General features: G+C 46.9%; 8 protein-coding genes across 8 annotated transcripts; 4 read left to right on the forward strand and 4 right to left on the reverse strand.

Annotated features, from left to right (window-relative positions):
• Nucleotides 1-1,077: 1,077 nt before the first annotated feature.
• BHQ10_005806 (uncharacterized protein) lies at nucleotides 1,078-2,055 on the reverse strand (the record flags this gene model as incomplete). Its single annotated transcript, XM_040878322.1, has 3 exons — nucleotides 1,078-1,320; nucleotides 1,369-1,887; nucleotides 1,945-2,055. 3 exons carry the CDS (start codon nucleotides 2,053-2,055, stop codon nucleotides 1,078-1,080), a joined length of 873 nt encoding a protein of 290 aa, XP_040734310.1.
• A 1,018-nt stretch (nucleotides 2,056-3,073) lies between these two features.
• BHQ10_005807 (uncharacterized protein) lies at nucleotides 3,074-4,486 on the forward strand (the record flags this gene model as incomplete). Its single annotated transcript, XM_040878323.1, has 6 exons — nucleotides 3,074-3,102; nucleotides 3,183-3,320; nucleotides 3,381-3,484; nucleotides 3,538-3,641; nucleotides 3,697-4,072; nucleotides 4,143-4,486. The coding sequence occupies 6 exons, from the start codon at nucleotides 3,074-3,076 to the stop codon at nucleotides 4,484-4,486; spliced, it is 1,095 nt and encodes a 364-aa protein (XP_040734311.1).
• Nucleotides 4,487-4,732: 246 nt separating this feature from the next.
• On the forward strand, nucleotides 4,733-5,775 carry BHQ10_005808 (uncharacterized protein; the record flags this gene model as incomplete). Its single annotated transcript, XM_040878324.1, has 2 exons — nucleotides 4,733-5,402; nucleotides 5,459-5,775. 2 exons carry the CDS (start codon nucleotides 4,733-4,735, stop codon nucleotides 5,773-5,775), a joined length of 987 nt encoding a protein of 328 aa, XP_040734312.1.
• A 664-nt stretch (nucleotides 5,776-6,439) lies between these two features.
• BHQ10_005809 (uncharacterized protein) lies at nucleotides 6,440-6,834 on the reverse strand (the record flags this gene model as incomplete). The annotated part of the gene is made up of 3 exons (XM_040878325.1): nucleotides 6,440-6,516; nucleotides 6,583-6,648; nucleotides 6,714-6,834. The coding sequence occupies 3 exons, from the start codon at nucleotides 6,832-6,834 to the stop codon at nucleotides 6,440-6,442; spliced, it is 264 nt and encodes an 87-aa protein (XP_040734313.1).
• A 1,696-nt stretch (nucleotides 6,835-8,530) lies between these two features.
• BHQ10_005810 (uncharacterized protein) lies at nucleotides 8,531-10,835 on the forward strand (the record flags this gene model as incomplete). The annotated part of the gene is made up of 5 exons (XM_040878327.1): nucleotides 8,531-8,644; nucleotides 8,695-9,728; nucleotides 9,780-10,237; nucleotides 10,287-10,627; nucleotides 10,677-10,835. 5 exons carry the CDS (start codon nucleotides 8,531-8,533, stop codon nucleotides 10,833-10,835), a joined length of 2,106 nt encoding a protein of 701 aa, XP_040734314.1.
• A 94-nt stretch (nucleotides 10,836-10,929) lies between these two features.
• Nucleotides 10,930-11,436, reverse strand: BHQ10_005811 (uncharacterized protein; the record flags this gene model as incomplete). The annotated part of the gene is made up of 1 exon (XM_040878328.1): nucleotides 10,930-11,436. One exon carries the CDS (start codon nucleotides 11,434-11,436, stop codon nucleotides 10,930-10,932), a length of 507 nt encoding a protein of 168 aa, XP_040734315.1.
• An 858-nt stretch (nucleotides 11,437-12,294) lies between these two features.
• Nucleotides 12,295-14,148, forward strand: BHQ10_005812 (uncharacterized protein; the record flags this gene model as incomplete). Its single annotated transcript, XM_040878329.1, has 1 exon — nucleotides 12,295-14,148. The coding sequence occupies one exon, from the start codon at nucleotides 12,295-12,297 to the stop codon at nucleotides 14,146-14,148; it is 1,854 nt and encodes a 617-aa protein (XP_040734316.1).
• A 161-nt stretch (nucleotides 14,149-14,309) lies between these two features.
• BHQ10_005813 (uncharacterized protein) lies at nucleotides 14,310-14,686 on the reverse strand (the record flags this gene model as incomplete). Its single annotated transcript, XM_040878330.1, has 2 exons — nucleotides 14,310-14,604; nucleotides 14,664-14,686. 2 exons carry the CDS (start codon nucleotides 14,684-14,686, stop codon nucleotides 14,310-14,312), a joined length of 318 nt encoding a protein of 105 aa, XP_040734317.1.
• Nucleotides 14,687-15,285: the final 599 nt, after the last annotated feature.

Genomic DNA, 15,285 nt, shown 5'->3' on the forward strand with positions numbered 1-15,285 from the left:
GCGTCGGCATGGCTTGTAGCAGCGTTGCAAATGAATCGATGTGACTAAGAGTTAGTCACGAAATTCTGCAAGCAGATCGTCTAATCGCCCCGCTCCAACCTTGCCGCACTGACCGCGATTTGTTGATGCGAACTACTTTAACATCATGTTGGCATCACTGCTTTTTCGAGTCGTTTTGTGGATCTAGTCTATGAGTCACTAACAACCTTGGAAGGGGTGTATATTCTCGCTTTTCTCCCACTTGAACACCCCAAGTACACGCAGAATTCTCGACTTTTGTTTCTTTGTCGAGTCCGTTATCTACTGGGCCCACCCAAAAAAGATAAGACGTCGGGAACCATTCCGGGAATAGCGTCACAACCATCCTCGTACACGGTTCGCGAGCTATTGATCTGTCTTGACACTCCAGCGATATGCCAAATGTAGTATTATCACTTGTCCGCCGATTCGTCTAGCTCTGCACTCCATACACCTCCCTCGCCATAGGCTAGTGATCTGCACAATCTAGTATGTATGCCTACATACATAGTAGAATCACTCCCTGTTATGGATCGTCAGAATGGTCGGTGAGTCATAGAATCAATTCGCTTCGGCAGGATGATAGAAAGGTTTCTACATTGAGCCCGATCTACTTTCCGTGCCTTAGGCACCCACCCGAGCAACGCAAAATTGAATCCTGCACATCTAAATCTTGATATCTGTCCGGCTTTTGATTACAACGCAAGATAACTCTGTTCAAAGTACAGTCACATGTTTGGCAACCGGCAAGGTGTAAAGGTATATATATTTATATATACAGTCGTGGTACATGTAGGTAAGGTTTAACCATGATTCCGAGCCGTGGATCTATGGAATAAGCTTATCTTGCAATGCCCAGCCTCCTGCTATTGCGTAGCATAAAAAGCACCAGAGAATACGTACTTATTATTTGATGATTATGAAATTATGAGCTGGCTATTTATAACTACTGGATCTCCTAACTAAAGACAGAACGCGGGACCAGAGGTCTAGCACTACACACATAATGAGCACATGTTCAAGACCCAGACTTTTAGTCAACCCCCACCTCGAGGATCCTTAATAGTTCGACAAATCCTGAAGATCATAACTTTCAGTCTCATTCCACCCTGCCTTTTCAGCGCCTCCCTCAGTGAAGAATTTGCTCGCCGTTTTGTTGTCCTTGAAAATCCATGTCAACCAATTGACAGCTGCAACGCCAAAGGCGCCGCCATTGACCTCGGAATATGTGCCACTATGTCCGACAGGGTAGTTGCCAATCCACTTGGGCACGCCGGTGAGGTTGTGGTAGTCCGCCTCGCCCTAGGATTGTTAGCTTCATGGGGATTAATCAGTGCAATTTGAACGTACCTGTGGGTATGCAACGTCTGTGGGACCCCCTAAGAAATAAAATACAGGCTTGTGCACTTGCGTAATAGTACTAGGAGGTTCAACGACAATGTTGGTAGGAAGGGCGCCGGCGGGGACGTTCGATAAGAAGCCCGAGTTGAAGATGCCCAGATACGAAACGCGCGAGTCATTGCGCATCGTATACGCCTCAAGACCACCGCAACTCTGACCGGCAGCTGCAATCTTGCTTGCATCCACATTTTTATACTTACCGCAAGTACCGGCTTTGGCACTAATCCACAGAACCGAGTCTCGTAAGTACTGAGGATTCTCAACGTCAGAGCCACCACCGTTGATTGGACCATTGGCTACCACAACGAAGCCGTAGGAGGCGATATTGCTCAGGAAGTTGGCAAATTGCGTTCCATTGTTATCGCAACCTCCTTCAGCCCACACAAGTACAGGTAGTGATAGGTCTCTTGCTGGATTTTTGGGCATATAGATTGTGTGGTTTTCAAGAGTGGGCTCGGAAAAGTAGTACTACGGAGGTCAGCCCCGACAACAAATGTAAGTCCGCTCTTAAATTTGGAAACCTACTGCTGGATAGGGGCCGCTGCCCTCTCCATCATGAGAATTGCTGGCAGTGGGTATAGCCGATACAATCGGCCAGACTACGAGGCCAGCGGACACAACGTTGAACCACTTCATCTTGTTAGGCACTATGACCGAGAAAACAACCTGTTTCTTTACAATCTCATTTCGTTCTTGAAACATGTTTCTTCTTATAGAATCAGCATTTATTTGACAGCTGCCGACTTTGTTTACCGGTTCTCAAATCCTACCCCAGATTGCCCATGCATCATCCCCAGATTCCCCACGTTTCCCCATGATCTTCATTCCCCGTTGATATTTCCCCACTAGAATTGCGGTGGATGAGCATCACTATTCCTCATTTAATTCTTGGTTGGAATTCAGGATCATTATTGAGACTTATACAATGCTTGTGCTCCGTGTGCTGGACAAAGTACTCGACTTAAGTCCGGCTCAGGTATCTCGGCGAATGGCCCACAAGAAGCTCTCGTGGGGTCATTCGCCAGTCTTTGATTGCATTGTATCACAGACATGTAATATGGATGCCTTCTGAGAATAATGACCTTGTTAATGACCTTGTTGTTGACTCCCGAGGTCGCTGCATAAAAGCCTTGTTGGGCCTCATGGCTAGGCACAACGTAAGACTCAAATATCCACCAGATGATTGTTCAGGAATTGAGTCTGCCCATCCATGATGGGCAGAAGTCTAGATTATGTGCAACATAGCAAATCTATGAAAATGTTTCAAAAGACAACCGCACTTTAAAGCTGAGTATCAAATTTGGTTATGATGCGTGCAAGGGAGCTGCGTCGCTTACGCCGCGAGGATCTTTGTGCGAACAACTTTCGCTCAGTTTCCAAAGATTATTGTGGCTCTAGTATCGAAATTGATAAATGCCAGATACGACCTTAGAAGTTTTTAAGATCGAAGGAAGGATGAAAAGGTCAGAGTCCATCGGACAATTATGTACCTACAGTATCTTATCTTGTCCGACGCTTATCTTATCGCGTTAACTGGGCCAGTCAACCCCTCTTTCAACACATACTAGATGTCTTCTTTCTGATTCCACCCTACCTAGTAAATAAATGATTCTGTGCTCAATTTAGGCGAACGAAAAAGTCAATTATACTCGCAATGGCATCAAACAACATCGTGGTCCTCGGGTATGTTCTCCAACAATTGACACGTCTCATGATGCACTTCAGTAATCGGTGCAATCACTAACGCTCTCCCGTCACTGTAGTGCAGGAGTCATCGGCCTCACCACAGCAATGCTACTTTCGCAAGACTCCAATAATAAGATCACAGTCGCCGCAAAGCATATGCCTGGAGACTACGATATTGAGTACACTTCACCATGGGCTGGTGCCAATTATCTCCCGTATGTCGCTCACCTCGTCTAGCAATATGAGAACCTTTTCGTTGACATAGACACATTCAGGGTCGGGCAGGAAGACCACAAGATTGGACAATGGGAAAAGGCGACATGGCCGCACCTTCAAGAATTGGCTCAAAATTGCCCAGAGGCGGGGATTCATTTCCAGGGTAACTTTGCCGGGCTCTATCGTCGTGCACTCATGGCTTACTCTGAAACACAGATACGATTTGCTACAATCGCAAGAAAGACCAAGATTCAACAACGGGCAAATGGTTCGCAGAACTAATTAAGCCGAATCCATGGTACAACAAAGTCGTTCCTAACGTAAGTGTCTCCAAAGGATGTCCCCCAATTTGACTGATAGCTCACATAATGCCAGTATCGTGAAATACCTGCAAACGAGCTCGCAGACGGCATCGACAACGCCAACAGCTTCACTTCCGTCTGCATCAACACAGCCCTCTACCTACCCTGGCTCGTTGGACAGTGCCGGAAGAATGGAGTCATATTCAAACGAGCGATCGTTGGCCACATCTCTGAGGCAGCGGCTCTTCATCATTCCAAGAAGAAGGCAGACATTGTCGTTAATTGTACGGGTTTATCTTCTCGTACTTTGGGTGGCGTCAAGGATACTACTCTGCTACCAGCCAGAGGCCAGATTGTCCTCGTGCGAAATGATCCGGGGTTGATGGCTACTATCTCTGGGACTGATGATGGAGAGGATGAGGCTACGTATATCATGACCCGGGCTGTTGGTACGTTTCCCGTTCCCTTCTATTGATTGCACTTTCAGTTCTTCAATCACTGACGGGATATATGCAACAGGAGGGGGCACAATCCTTGGCGGATCCTATCAAAAGAATAACTGGGATCCGAACCCAGACCCAAATCTAGCCATTCGAATCATGAAACGATGCATCGAGCTCTGTCCAAGTCTGGTAGGTGTAGGGCAAGGAATCGAAGGATTGAGCATCATTCGACACGGCGTTGGGCTTCGACCACTGCGCGAGGATGGCCCGCGGATCGAAAGGGAAAAATTCCAGGATTTTTGGGTTGTGCATAACTATGGACATGCGGGATACGGGTATCAGACTTCGTTTGGTAGTGCGACAGAGGCAGTTGAGTTGGTGAAGCAGGCTTTGCAAAATGGAAAGAGGGCGAAGCTGTAATAGGGATCTATATATATGTGAAGTATGTATGTCGAGTCAATTAAGGGAAATATTCTAGAAGTTGTCTAGAATTTCTAGAATCTCGCACCGATCGTTTGCGGCATGGATCGATAGTATCATCACGACGTCATACCATTGAACCTCAAATGTCATGTGATCGTGTCTAACAGACATAATCCAGTCCGAACACAATAATTTATAATTGTAAGATATAATAACTATTGATAGTATTAAACTACGTGCAAAATGGTCCAAACACGTTCCGGTCAAGCCTCGACGGGTAGTGAATCCAAACCACAGGCTAAACACTCCAAAGCGGCCAAGGAAGCTGCTACCGATGATGTGAAGAAAGGAGATGAAAAGAAACCAGTGGATGAAGTAAAAGCGAAAGTAGACCCTGAAACAGTGCTTGAAAAGCGCAAGAGAGACGACGAACCAGGAGAAGATGTCACTCAAGACCAAGAACCGCCGTCCAAGGAAGAGCAGCCTCCTCCTAGCAAGGCCGTAAAAGAAAACGAAGAAGAGACAGCTGGTACCACAACTGAGAACAATGGACACGAAGAAAATGAGGGGGAAATTTCATCTACCATTGCACACAAAATCCACAAAACGATTGATAAATACGGTACTCAGCCCTTGGAAGGACTCGGAGTCGACAAGCCATTGGAGCCCACTCCAGAAATTCTACTAGCCATCGTCATTGACTCGATGTTTAAATCAACTCGAATCTCGCACCTCCTCGCGCAAAAGGCTTCGATTGCTGTTTTCAAAGCTGGCTATCACGACATCAATGTTTTGAGCAACACGACGTGGGACGAGAGGGTTCAAGTATTATCTGATGGCGGTTATAACCGGTATCGAGAGACGACTGCCACCAAGCTTGGGGACTTGGCACAGTTGGTGAACGAGAAATACAGTTCGTTGCATACCTGATATCAAATAAATAAACAAGTCATCTAACAACTATTCCAGATGGTGACCTCAACAACCTTTTGAGAAAAGCAGGAGATGATCCATCCCAGGTCCGGCATTTGATCCGAGAAATCAAAGGATTTGGAGATGTAGCTACAGATCTCTTCTGTGATGATGCGCAGGCAGTCTGGCATGTTCTGGCGCCGACAATTGATCATCGCAGTCTCGACACTGCCAAAGAAGTCGGCATTGGGACAGATATTGAAGCTATATATGCCGCATTACATCACGACCCTGTAAAAATGAGCAAGCTTGCAAGAGGTCTTTCCGCGGTGAGGTTGTCGAAGCATCAGGAGGATATTGAAAACGAGGAGTAACACTCTATCAAAGCAACTTGCTCATTGAAGAGATTTCTGTAGGAAGTCGGGGAAAGATGTTAAAGGTTGCCTCGATCAATGGACTGGGCTCAGTCTGTGAAGCTTCCATTTCGACTGCTATATGAAGCACGAATTAGTTTAATTGACAATACCACGAGATGGAATGGAGGAAAGTTGAAGTTTGAAAATTACCCAGGTAGACTTTGATAAAAGGCAACAGAAGCAAGGCATGGGCCGTTTCTAGTGCGTTGTTGTTAGTTGACGATTTCCACGAATAATGTCAAGACCTACACTGCCCTCCCTCTACACACTACGCATAGCTATATAGAAATTGTGGGGATCATAGCCTGATATTCTTAGCCTCAAAGACCGCAGTTGATGGGAAATATAGACAGTTCTGATCAAATTTGTTTGTATGTATATTTGATCATGTAGATTATGGCATTGATAGAAGATAAATAGATATGATTACATGAATTTGTGTCGCCCAGTCGAAAAGACTTCATGTTCGTACTGTATGTGCAGTGTCTTTACGAAAATCGAACTCTAGAAAACTGCTAAGAAATTTACCCAACGACTTCCTGAAACCTCTCGGCAACATCCTCTTTTATCATTGTCCAGCTATTCTCGACCAAGGAACGGTAGGAGCCTCGGGCATTTTCGCCTAGAAGCAACCGGCGCAGACGTCGTTGGCATAAGAAGCACCAACGGAGCCGAAGCATGCAAGATCAGCCAAGGGGTCTTTTTTTTGAAAGTCTCCATGTTAGCAATTGTTGGATATTTTCTGATCCCAGGGAATCAACATACCAAGACCGACCTCAGCAGCGGCAGCACCGCAAGCAGCAGTGTCAGCAGCAAGAGAAGCCACACATTCTTTCCAGTCTAGTCAGTATCTCTCTACTTCGAAGTCACATACGTGGGTACGGTTGAGTACTTACTGACGGTCTGACAACCAGAATCCTCAAGAGTACTAAGGTCAGATTGGTATTCCTCAGTGGAAGCAGTAGCAGCAAAGGCTCCAGAGACGAAGAGAGTAAGAGCGACAAAAGTGAACTGCATTTTGATGGTTTGGTTGAGTTCTTATGACTGGAGAATGATTTTGAATGAATTGGACTGATGATTTGGTTGTTTGATTGATCATATAAATGCCTGACAATAGAGAAGAAAGACCGAGGACAGAGGACATGATGGTGGGTTTATATAGATGACTCTGTGATCAAATCTGGCATTATTGAACAGCCAAATTCGTTGATATGACGTTTGAGAAAGCAGAGAAGTGTCAGCAATGAGGCATTTGAGTGCCCCATCCATGATCCTGATGGTGATCCTTTCCTAGACTTTTCAAGGATGAGACTTTACGATCAAGTCGCGCAACATCATAGGTTAATGTCTTCGTTATGGATCTTTGCAGTTTGCTTCGTCACAAGTCAGCTCACATTTTGTTACGTACCCTTCCATGCCATATGTTGATCCTGGTGTCTTTGCTTCGTCAATGAGACCCATCAAATTGAGAAGTCCGCCCCTGCTATGATGCTATATCAAGTTTTCGAGGATAAAGGAGCCCTTGCCCGCAAATATCAGATTCATCTGGCCCCGGATTGGCAGATTCAACCTCTTTTCTCGGAATGATAGTTCCTTTGATGTAACCATAAATCCTTTCAAACTATCCGCTGAGATTAAGAACGTCAACGTCTCGGATTCTGGAAGATTTTGGACCCCAGCCCTTGTGGATTTGATTCTGTGGGGTAGATAAACGGTGATATCAACGGAGAAGATCTATGAGGATCACAGCTCTGATACTCGTCATCTGAACTTACATCTTGTGAGATCGCATAGGGTCCTTAATATTGATATGAGTATGATACAGTCATATGGAGCCAATGCTGGCACGCTGCTAATAAATCTGATTATATACATACCTAGGTATAAGAGAAGATTTATGGCCTGGGGAAGGGCTCCCAGCGATCGTCATGGATCCCTAAAGTTTAAGCTCCTCATACACTAAAAACATAGTTTAGTTTAGATCGAGCTATAACTATTCGAGTAATGTAGTTGCGACAGGCCCCCATCACTGGCAGCGCTCAGTAGCAACGTAATTGTAAGCCGCTCCTTTGGCATAATTGTACACATTGTATCAAAAAGGTCTAATGACTGGCCATGTACATCAATCCTCTCCATATTCCTACAGTCATGTTAAAGATTGCCCAGGCACACAAGCAACATATAAGATATTATCAACTAAAACTATAAAACTGGTCCTCATAAAAGAATCATATCATACAATGAGCTCATTCTGTCCCAAGCTAAGAAAAACAAATAACCTTTTACAATGTTTCTTCTCCCGGGTCCTCTTTATCTTCAACAACAGCTGCTCGCAAGCCATACGCAGGTTCATACAGTACTTTGCACTTCCAGAGTAACAACAGAAAGTCTTTTCTCTTTCCTCTGGCTGATCTTCCAGTAAAATCATGGATTATTCGACTCTGTGACAACATCCCATACAATCGTGAGTTTTTAATAGGTTGCGCGGAGTGTTTCCGTTGTACCAGTACCTGTGCTTATCGCGGATCTGTGGGGGCCAAGAGGGGGGTCTCCCCGCAAGGGCGGGATTACCCAGTTTAACCGCGATACACCGAGGGCCGAGAACGAACTATCCGAACAACGCATCCATATCATTGTGACCTTGACTGGAGCTTTTCAGGATTTCTTGACTTCATTTCCCGAAGTTGTGTCACACAGTGTGAGTGCAACAAGAATGGCCGCTCTAGTAGATACACCCCGCAAGCTCTGGGAGCATCCCAGCCCCCAATCAACTCGAATGGGAATCTTCAAATCCAAGCTCGAAAAGTCCAAGGGTGTCAAATTTGCTGTATGGCCGCCCCGCCAATGCGATCGCTGACAGAACTAATGGTTTTTTAGAACTACGATGCTCTCTATCAATGGTCGATTCAGAATCGCTCTGAATTCTGGAGCAACATCTGGGAAGAACTTCCTCTGATTCACGAAGGACAGTATACAAGTATTATTGATGAATCAACGCCCATTCAAAATAATCCAGACTGGTTCCCAGGTGTACGGATAAACTTTGCGGAGAATGTCTTGTTCAGCACACCAAGCTACGCAGATGCTAAGGCTGGCGTGCGCTCCATAGTCGGAAAGGAGGATTCCAAGATTGCCGTGCACGAGGCTGTCGAGAGCAACCTCCAACCAGCTAAAGATTATACATGGGGTGAACTCAGACGACAAGTTGGACTTTATACACAGGCACTCAAAGCCGCGGGAGTCAAACGTGGGGATCGAGTTGCCGTTGTGACTGGTAATAGCATCAATTGTTTGCTCATTTTTCTTGCGACGACTGCTCTGGGAGCTTTGGTATCGACTACTTCGTCAGATACGGGCACAAAAGGTATATTAGATCGTTTGACGCAGATTAAACCAATTCTAGTCTTCATGGACGATGCAGCCGTCTACAAGGGCGAGATAGTGGATCTGCGTGGCAAAATGACCGAGGTCGTAAATGGGATTCGTGGGACATCGGAATTCAAGGGAGCTATTTCAATACCCAGATTACGAGGTCAGCCCAGAGACATCAACGCTGTGCCACGTACCCAGGCCTTGGAAAATTTCCTGTCTAAAGCACCTTCCGACAACTTGGAGTTTGTTCGTGTAGGGTTCCGTGACCCGTTCTTGATTGTGTACTCCTCCGGCACTACTGGTCAACCCAAATGTATTGTTCACTCGACCGGAGGGGTGTTGATCAACATAGTCAAAGAGGCAATACTGCATCGAGACATGAACGCGAATAGCGTAATGCTGCAATATACAACAACCGGATGGATCATGTATCTGACTTCAGTGGCTTCTCTACTCACGGGATCGAAGATCGTCTTATATGATGGAAGTCCTTTCGCCCCAGATGCCGGATTTCTCGTCCGTCTTGCTGGAGAGCAAAGGTGAACACATTCCAGTGAACTCTCCGACAAAGCTTACTGACATTTCAATAGGGTAACACACTTTGGCATCTCGCCTCGCTATCTCCAAGAACTGCGCAAACAAAATATCCAGCCACGCAAAATCGCCGACTTGAGCAACCTATATATCGTTTCGAGTACCGGTATGGTTCTAGCTGATTCACTATTTGAGTGGTTCTACGACGAAGGGTTCCCAGCTCACGTACATCTCGGAAATATTTCTGGAGGAACTGACATTGCAGCTTGTTTTGCTATGGATAACCCTATTAGCCCGTTGTATGTAGGAGGATGCCAGGGCGGTGGATTGGGCGTTCCCATTGCAGTTTATGGTCAAGTGGATGAAGGCTTGGAAGGTGTCGATGGCAAAGCTCTACCCGACGGTGAGTCTGGTGAATTGGTTGCTACGGCTGCATTCCCCAGTACTCCTGTGACTTTTTGGGGTGAGGATGGGCCGAAGAAGTACTTTAACGCATATTATGCCAGATTCAACAGTAAGTTGCACCTCAATCTTGTTAATCGGGTCGCTAATCTTTGTAACAGATGTTTGGACACACGGAGATTTCATCACCATTCACCCCGTCACCAAACAAGTCATATTCTCCGGCCGGTCAGACGGTGTCCTCAACCCATCCGGAATTCGCTTTGGCTCCGCAGAGATATACAATGTCCTCGAGACACAATTTACGTCTGATATTCTGGAGTCCGTCTGCGTGGGACAGCGACGACCACAAGACCTCGACGAATCGGTCTTCCTCTTCGTCCAGATGCAACCAAACCGAATTTTCACCGAGGCTCTGGTGCAGCGAATTCGAGACGCAATTCGTAAATCGCTTAGTCCGCGACATGTGCCCAAGTATATCTTTGAGACGCCTGGAATTCCGGTACGTTCCCTCCTTGTCTTACAACGTAATCAGTTGCTAACATGCGCAGGCGACTATCACCGGTAAAAAAGTCGAACTTCCAGTCAAACACATCATATCTGGAAAACGGATCAAACCATCAGGTACACTGGCTAATCCTCAGAGTCTGGATTTCTACTACCAATTCGCTGAAGTAGAGAAGTTGGGCAAGGTGCGCGCCAAGTTGTAATCGGATTGCAAGAGTCGGTTGGGTATATCTAGGCGCATAGCCATGTATTTACAATAGAAAGGCAATAAACATGTTCTATGAATAGCAACTCCGATCAGTCCCACTTCAACATCATTCCCAACGAATGTGGCGCCGTATACACAAACCCATTTCTCTCATACAACTTCCTCCCCGGCTCATCAGCGAGCAGATTCACATAGGGCTTTGGACCGCCCGACTTCAGTACACCCGCCACCACAGGCGACGATCTGATTTTCTCTATAAGCGCTTTGAGTACGTAATCTCCTAGCCCCTTTCGCTGATGGGATGGGGAAACAGCCATGTCGGCGATGACAAAGTACCAGCCTCCGTCACCGATTATGCGACCCATAGCGACGATTTCGGTCTGTTTTTCTGATGCATTTTCGTTTTGTTGGTCGGTTGATGTTGTTGGAGGAGGAGTGTAACTAATCATATAGCCATGCCAGCTTCCGCTCGACACGGCTTGGGCTTGCTCAAGACTGCGAACTGATAATCCTGCGTTTTTGCGTAGATTGCAATACGTCTCGGCGGGGGGGKAGCCTTCATGCAGACTGTAGCCGGGAGGGAGTTGTCGTGCCATTTTTACCCCCTTCTATTTGCTTTGATTCGTACCGTTTTCAAACTGGAAAGAATGGATTTTTTGACCGCTGCTTTGGTGGAAAGAGTCATATGCAAAAAATGTCGACGCTTTATACATCCACTAGCCTAGAATCTAGTGACTACTCCGTGAGTCCGTAGCGTCGGAATACCCAGGACATTCCGACGAGAGCGGAATGGATCTATACAAGGTTCTATTGGCCTCTGTTATGATGTGATCTAATCTTCTGATAGTGACATTTCATTCAGATGGCGATAGAGTCAATTGTCACTTTTGATTCCTTTCTAAAATGAGCTATTGTGTCTCTGATTCAGGACACGTGCAACTACAAACCCTAATATGATCGATCCCTCACGCCACCCACAGGCTGTTATCATATCCAAATCAATATGACAAGTCTGATATTATGACTCATTTTGTATATCAGCACGAAGCTATCCCTCTTTTGACCCCCGACTTTAAGCACGATTTAGCGCTCGACTCCGCATTGTTATTAAGCAAGTCGGAGTTCGGCGTGCCAAAAGTGGAGATGAAAATTGTCGACCGCAACTTTTTTTATAAGCGAGTGGATCTAGACTTTCTAGACTTCCTTCTTATCTTCCAAATGTTCCTCTCTATGTCTTGTTCAATTTGACGATTGAGTGTTTATATGGTATGCTTGGATTAGTGTGCTTCATTTCTAAAGGTATTTTGCCCACGGTCAGATAAAAGTGCGCAGTGTGGCTTGTGAGTAGCCAAAACTCAATCTTACGAGATCTTGCTGGAAGTTTATTCCAGAATAAGAACGAAACTCTAGAAAAGGGCTTAAACTGCTCTCAAAAAAGAGGTTGAGGACTCAAGATGGCCTCATCCGAATCACCTCAAAATGAGTCATCCGCAAAGCGAGACACCACCATCACCATGGATGAATCATCACCACCAAGTCAGCTACAAAAGACAGCCTCCAACAGACTCGACACACCAAACATAACAATGGACGACATCCAACTCGCCCATCTAACCTCTACTGTCTCCGGCGCCGCCGCCGCAGCAGCAGCAACCACCACACAAGAAGCATACCAACCCGCACCCTCAGACGACAATAACGACCCCGAAACCGACACAACACCCAAAGCCCGCCTCCAAATCGCGGCTACTCTCCTCGCCCTGGGTCTAGCCCTCTTCGTTGCAGCCCTAGACCAAACCATCGTAGCCACGATCATCCCCACGGTTGTCGCAGACCTACACTCTGCAGCAGGCTACGTCTGGATCGGGGGCGCCTACCTCCTCGCCAACGCCGCCGCGGCAAACATATGGGCCAATCTATCCGATATCTGGGGCCGAAAACTCATGTTGCTTACCGCCACAGCCGTGTTTCTGGGCTCGTCAATCATTTGCGCCGAGTCCGTGGATATGACCATGATGATCGTCGGACGCTCAATCCAGGGTATCGCGGGCGCCGGGCTAATGCAGATGGTCACCATCACCGTCTCAGATCTGTTCAGCGTCCGACATCGAAGTCTCTACTTTGGCATACTGGAATGTATCTGGGCCATTGCGGGCGCCGTGGGACCGTTGATGGGCGGCGCGTTCACGGAAACCATTTCCTGGCGCTGGGTGTACTGGATCAATTTGCCCGTCAGCGGCACGGCGTTTGTGTTGTTATTTTTCTTTCTGGATGTGCATAATCCGCGCACACCGTTCTGGGACGGGATCAAGGCTGTGGATTGGTTTGGCAGTTTATCAATCCTTGCACTAACGCTCATGCTGTTGTTGGGGCTGAACTTTGGCGGTGATGCATTCGCCTGGAACTCGCCGCAGGTTATCTGTCTAATCGTTTTTGGGTGCTTAATGTCTCTCGTATTCATCTACTGCGAGAAACGACTCGCTAAATACCCACTTATGCCTATGAACATATTCCGCGAAAAGTCGAATATTGCCTGTTTCGTGGTGACTTTCTGTCAGGGTATGGTCTACCTCGGCGGCGAGTATTACTTGCCACTGTACTTTCAATCGGCCAAGGATGCCTCCCCCTTGAAGTCCGGTATTTTGGTGCTGCCTATCGTGTTGACGGAATCGATCACGAGCGCATTTACGGGTATTATGATGCATCAAACCGGCCGGTTTCTGGAAATCATCATCTTCGGCGCTGTGCTTTGCGCGGTTGGTACGGGATTGTACATTGATCTCAAGACGGATACGTCTCTCGTCAAGATCATCCTGTATCAAATCGTGACCGGTCTGGGGACCGGATGTCTGTTCTCCTCGCCCATCATCGCGCTACAGGTCAATGTCAGTCAGGCCGACACAGCCAGCGCAACTGCCACGCTAGGATTCATACGCAATATGGCGACAGCAGTGAGTATTGTACTAGGTGGAGTCATATTCCAGAATAGCATGAATTTGCAAAAACCGATCCTGAGAGCAGCGGGACTATCCGCAAATCAGACAGAACTATTTGCCGGCGAAAGCGCGTCGGCCAGCGTGTTTCTGCTGGATAGTGTGATTTCAGACCCCGTGCAGAGACGTGCGGTCAGGGACGCGTGGTCGTGGAGTATACGCAACATTTGGATATTGTATACCTGCGTGGCTGGTGTCGGGGTTGTGGCAAGTTTGTTTGTGCGGAATGTGCATTTGAGTCAGCATGAAGACCATGTCGAGACCAAGACGGGGATTGGGGAGAAGGCTACGCGGAGGAATAGTCATGAAGACTAAATTACAAGTACGATAGGAAAGTTTTACGATGCAATTATTTCAATGCAATTATTTCATTTCAGATCAGAACAAACCACTGGACGTGGTAGCTGTAACATACAAACAATACAAATCTCTCATTAGTCAGAGGATTAAAAACACAACCCCGAATTGTAGGCAGCTTATTTGTTGTTCTTGATAGCAGCCTCCAAAGCAGGCGGGTTCACACCCACAACCTCAGTGATCTTCTGTCCGTTCTTGAAGAACAGGAAAGTAGGCATGGCGCGGATACCGAGTTCCTGCGCGACGTCGGGGCTCTCGTCGACGTCAAACTTGACAAAGTCGACATCGGTGTATTCTTCGCTCCAAGAGTGGACTTTGGGGGCAATGGCTTTGCAGGGGCCGCACCATTCGGCGAAGGCGTCGACGACGACGAGTTTGTCGGTGCCGTTGATGGCGGCGTCGAATTCGTTCTTACTGTGAAGATATTAGTGACAAATTTCGTTTTCATTCATTGACTTCAAATGGAGACGTACTTGGCGAGCTGCTTGACACCCATTGTGACTGGCGACGAGTGGAATCTGGTCAAAGACGTTGATGTAAATGTGCGACGAGCAGAAGCTGAAGAGGCGATGCGAGCAGTCGTGAAGAAGGATGCCAGACTGGATGGTGTTCTTGGTAAGTGGATGTTCTGTGGGTAATGTAGAGAGAAAGAATTGAGAGAGGGGCGGAGGTTATATATGATGTAGGGCCAGAGAGGGGCGAATATTGCCGTGATGTGACGTCCTATTAGTCAGGGCGACCTCCGACTCTCCGAGGCGGATAAAATCTGCAACACTCCTTGCCAATAGGATGATTACTGTTTGCAGCTTCGAAGTGCCGCGATACTTCTTGAGGAACTTACTGAAGAAGTAATAAGGGAATGGAATTGTGTAGATGATGATGATTAATTCAGATATCCTACCTCATTGTTTCTGGTCTGCGTCAATTGACTGTCGGGCTGGCGTGACTACGGCTAGATGCAACTAGAACCACGCATGGACATCAGTACACATTACCAATCTCAGGCAGATTCCTTACACTTTGGTATGCGAACTAACGATCAATGATCAATGGCGTACAGGTCAGCGGCAGTCTGGATGCTGCTAAGCCCTGACG

This window comes from Talaromyces amestolkiae (assembly GCF_001896365.1).
Source record: "Talaromyces amestolkiae strain CIB chromosome Unknown scaffold10.1, whole genome shotgun sequence".
Lineage (NCBI taxonomy): Eukaryota > Fungi > Ascomycota > Eurotiomycetes > Eurotiales > Trichocomaceae > Talaromyces > Talaromyces amestolkiae.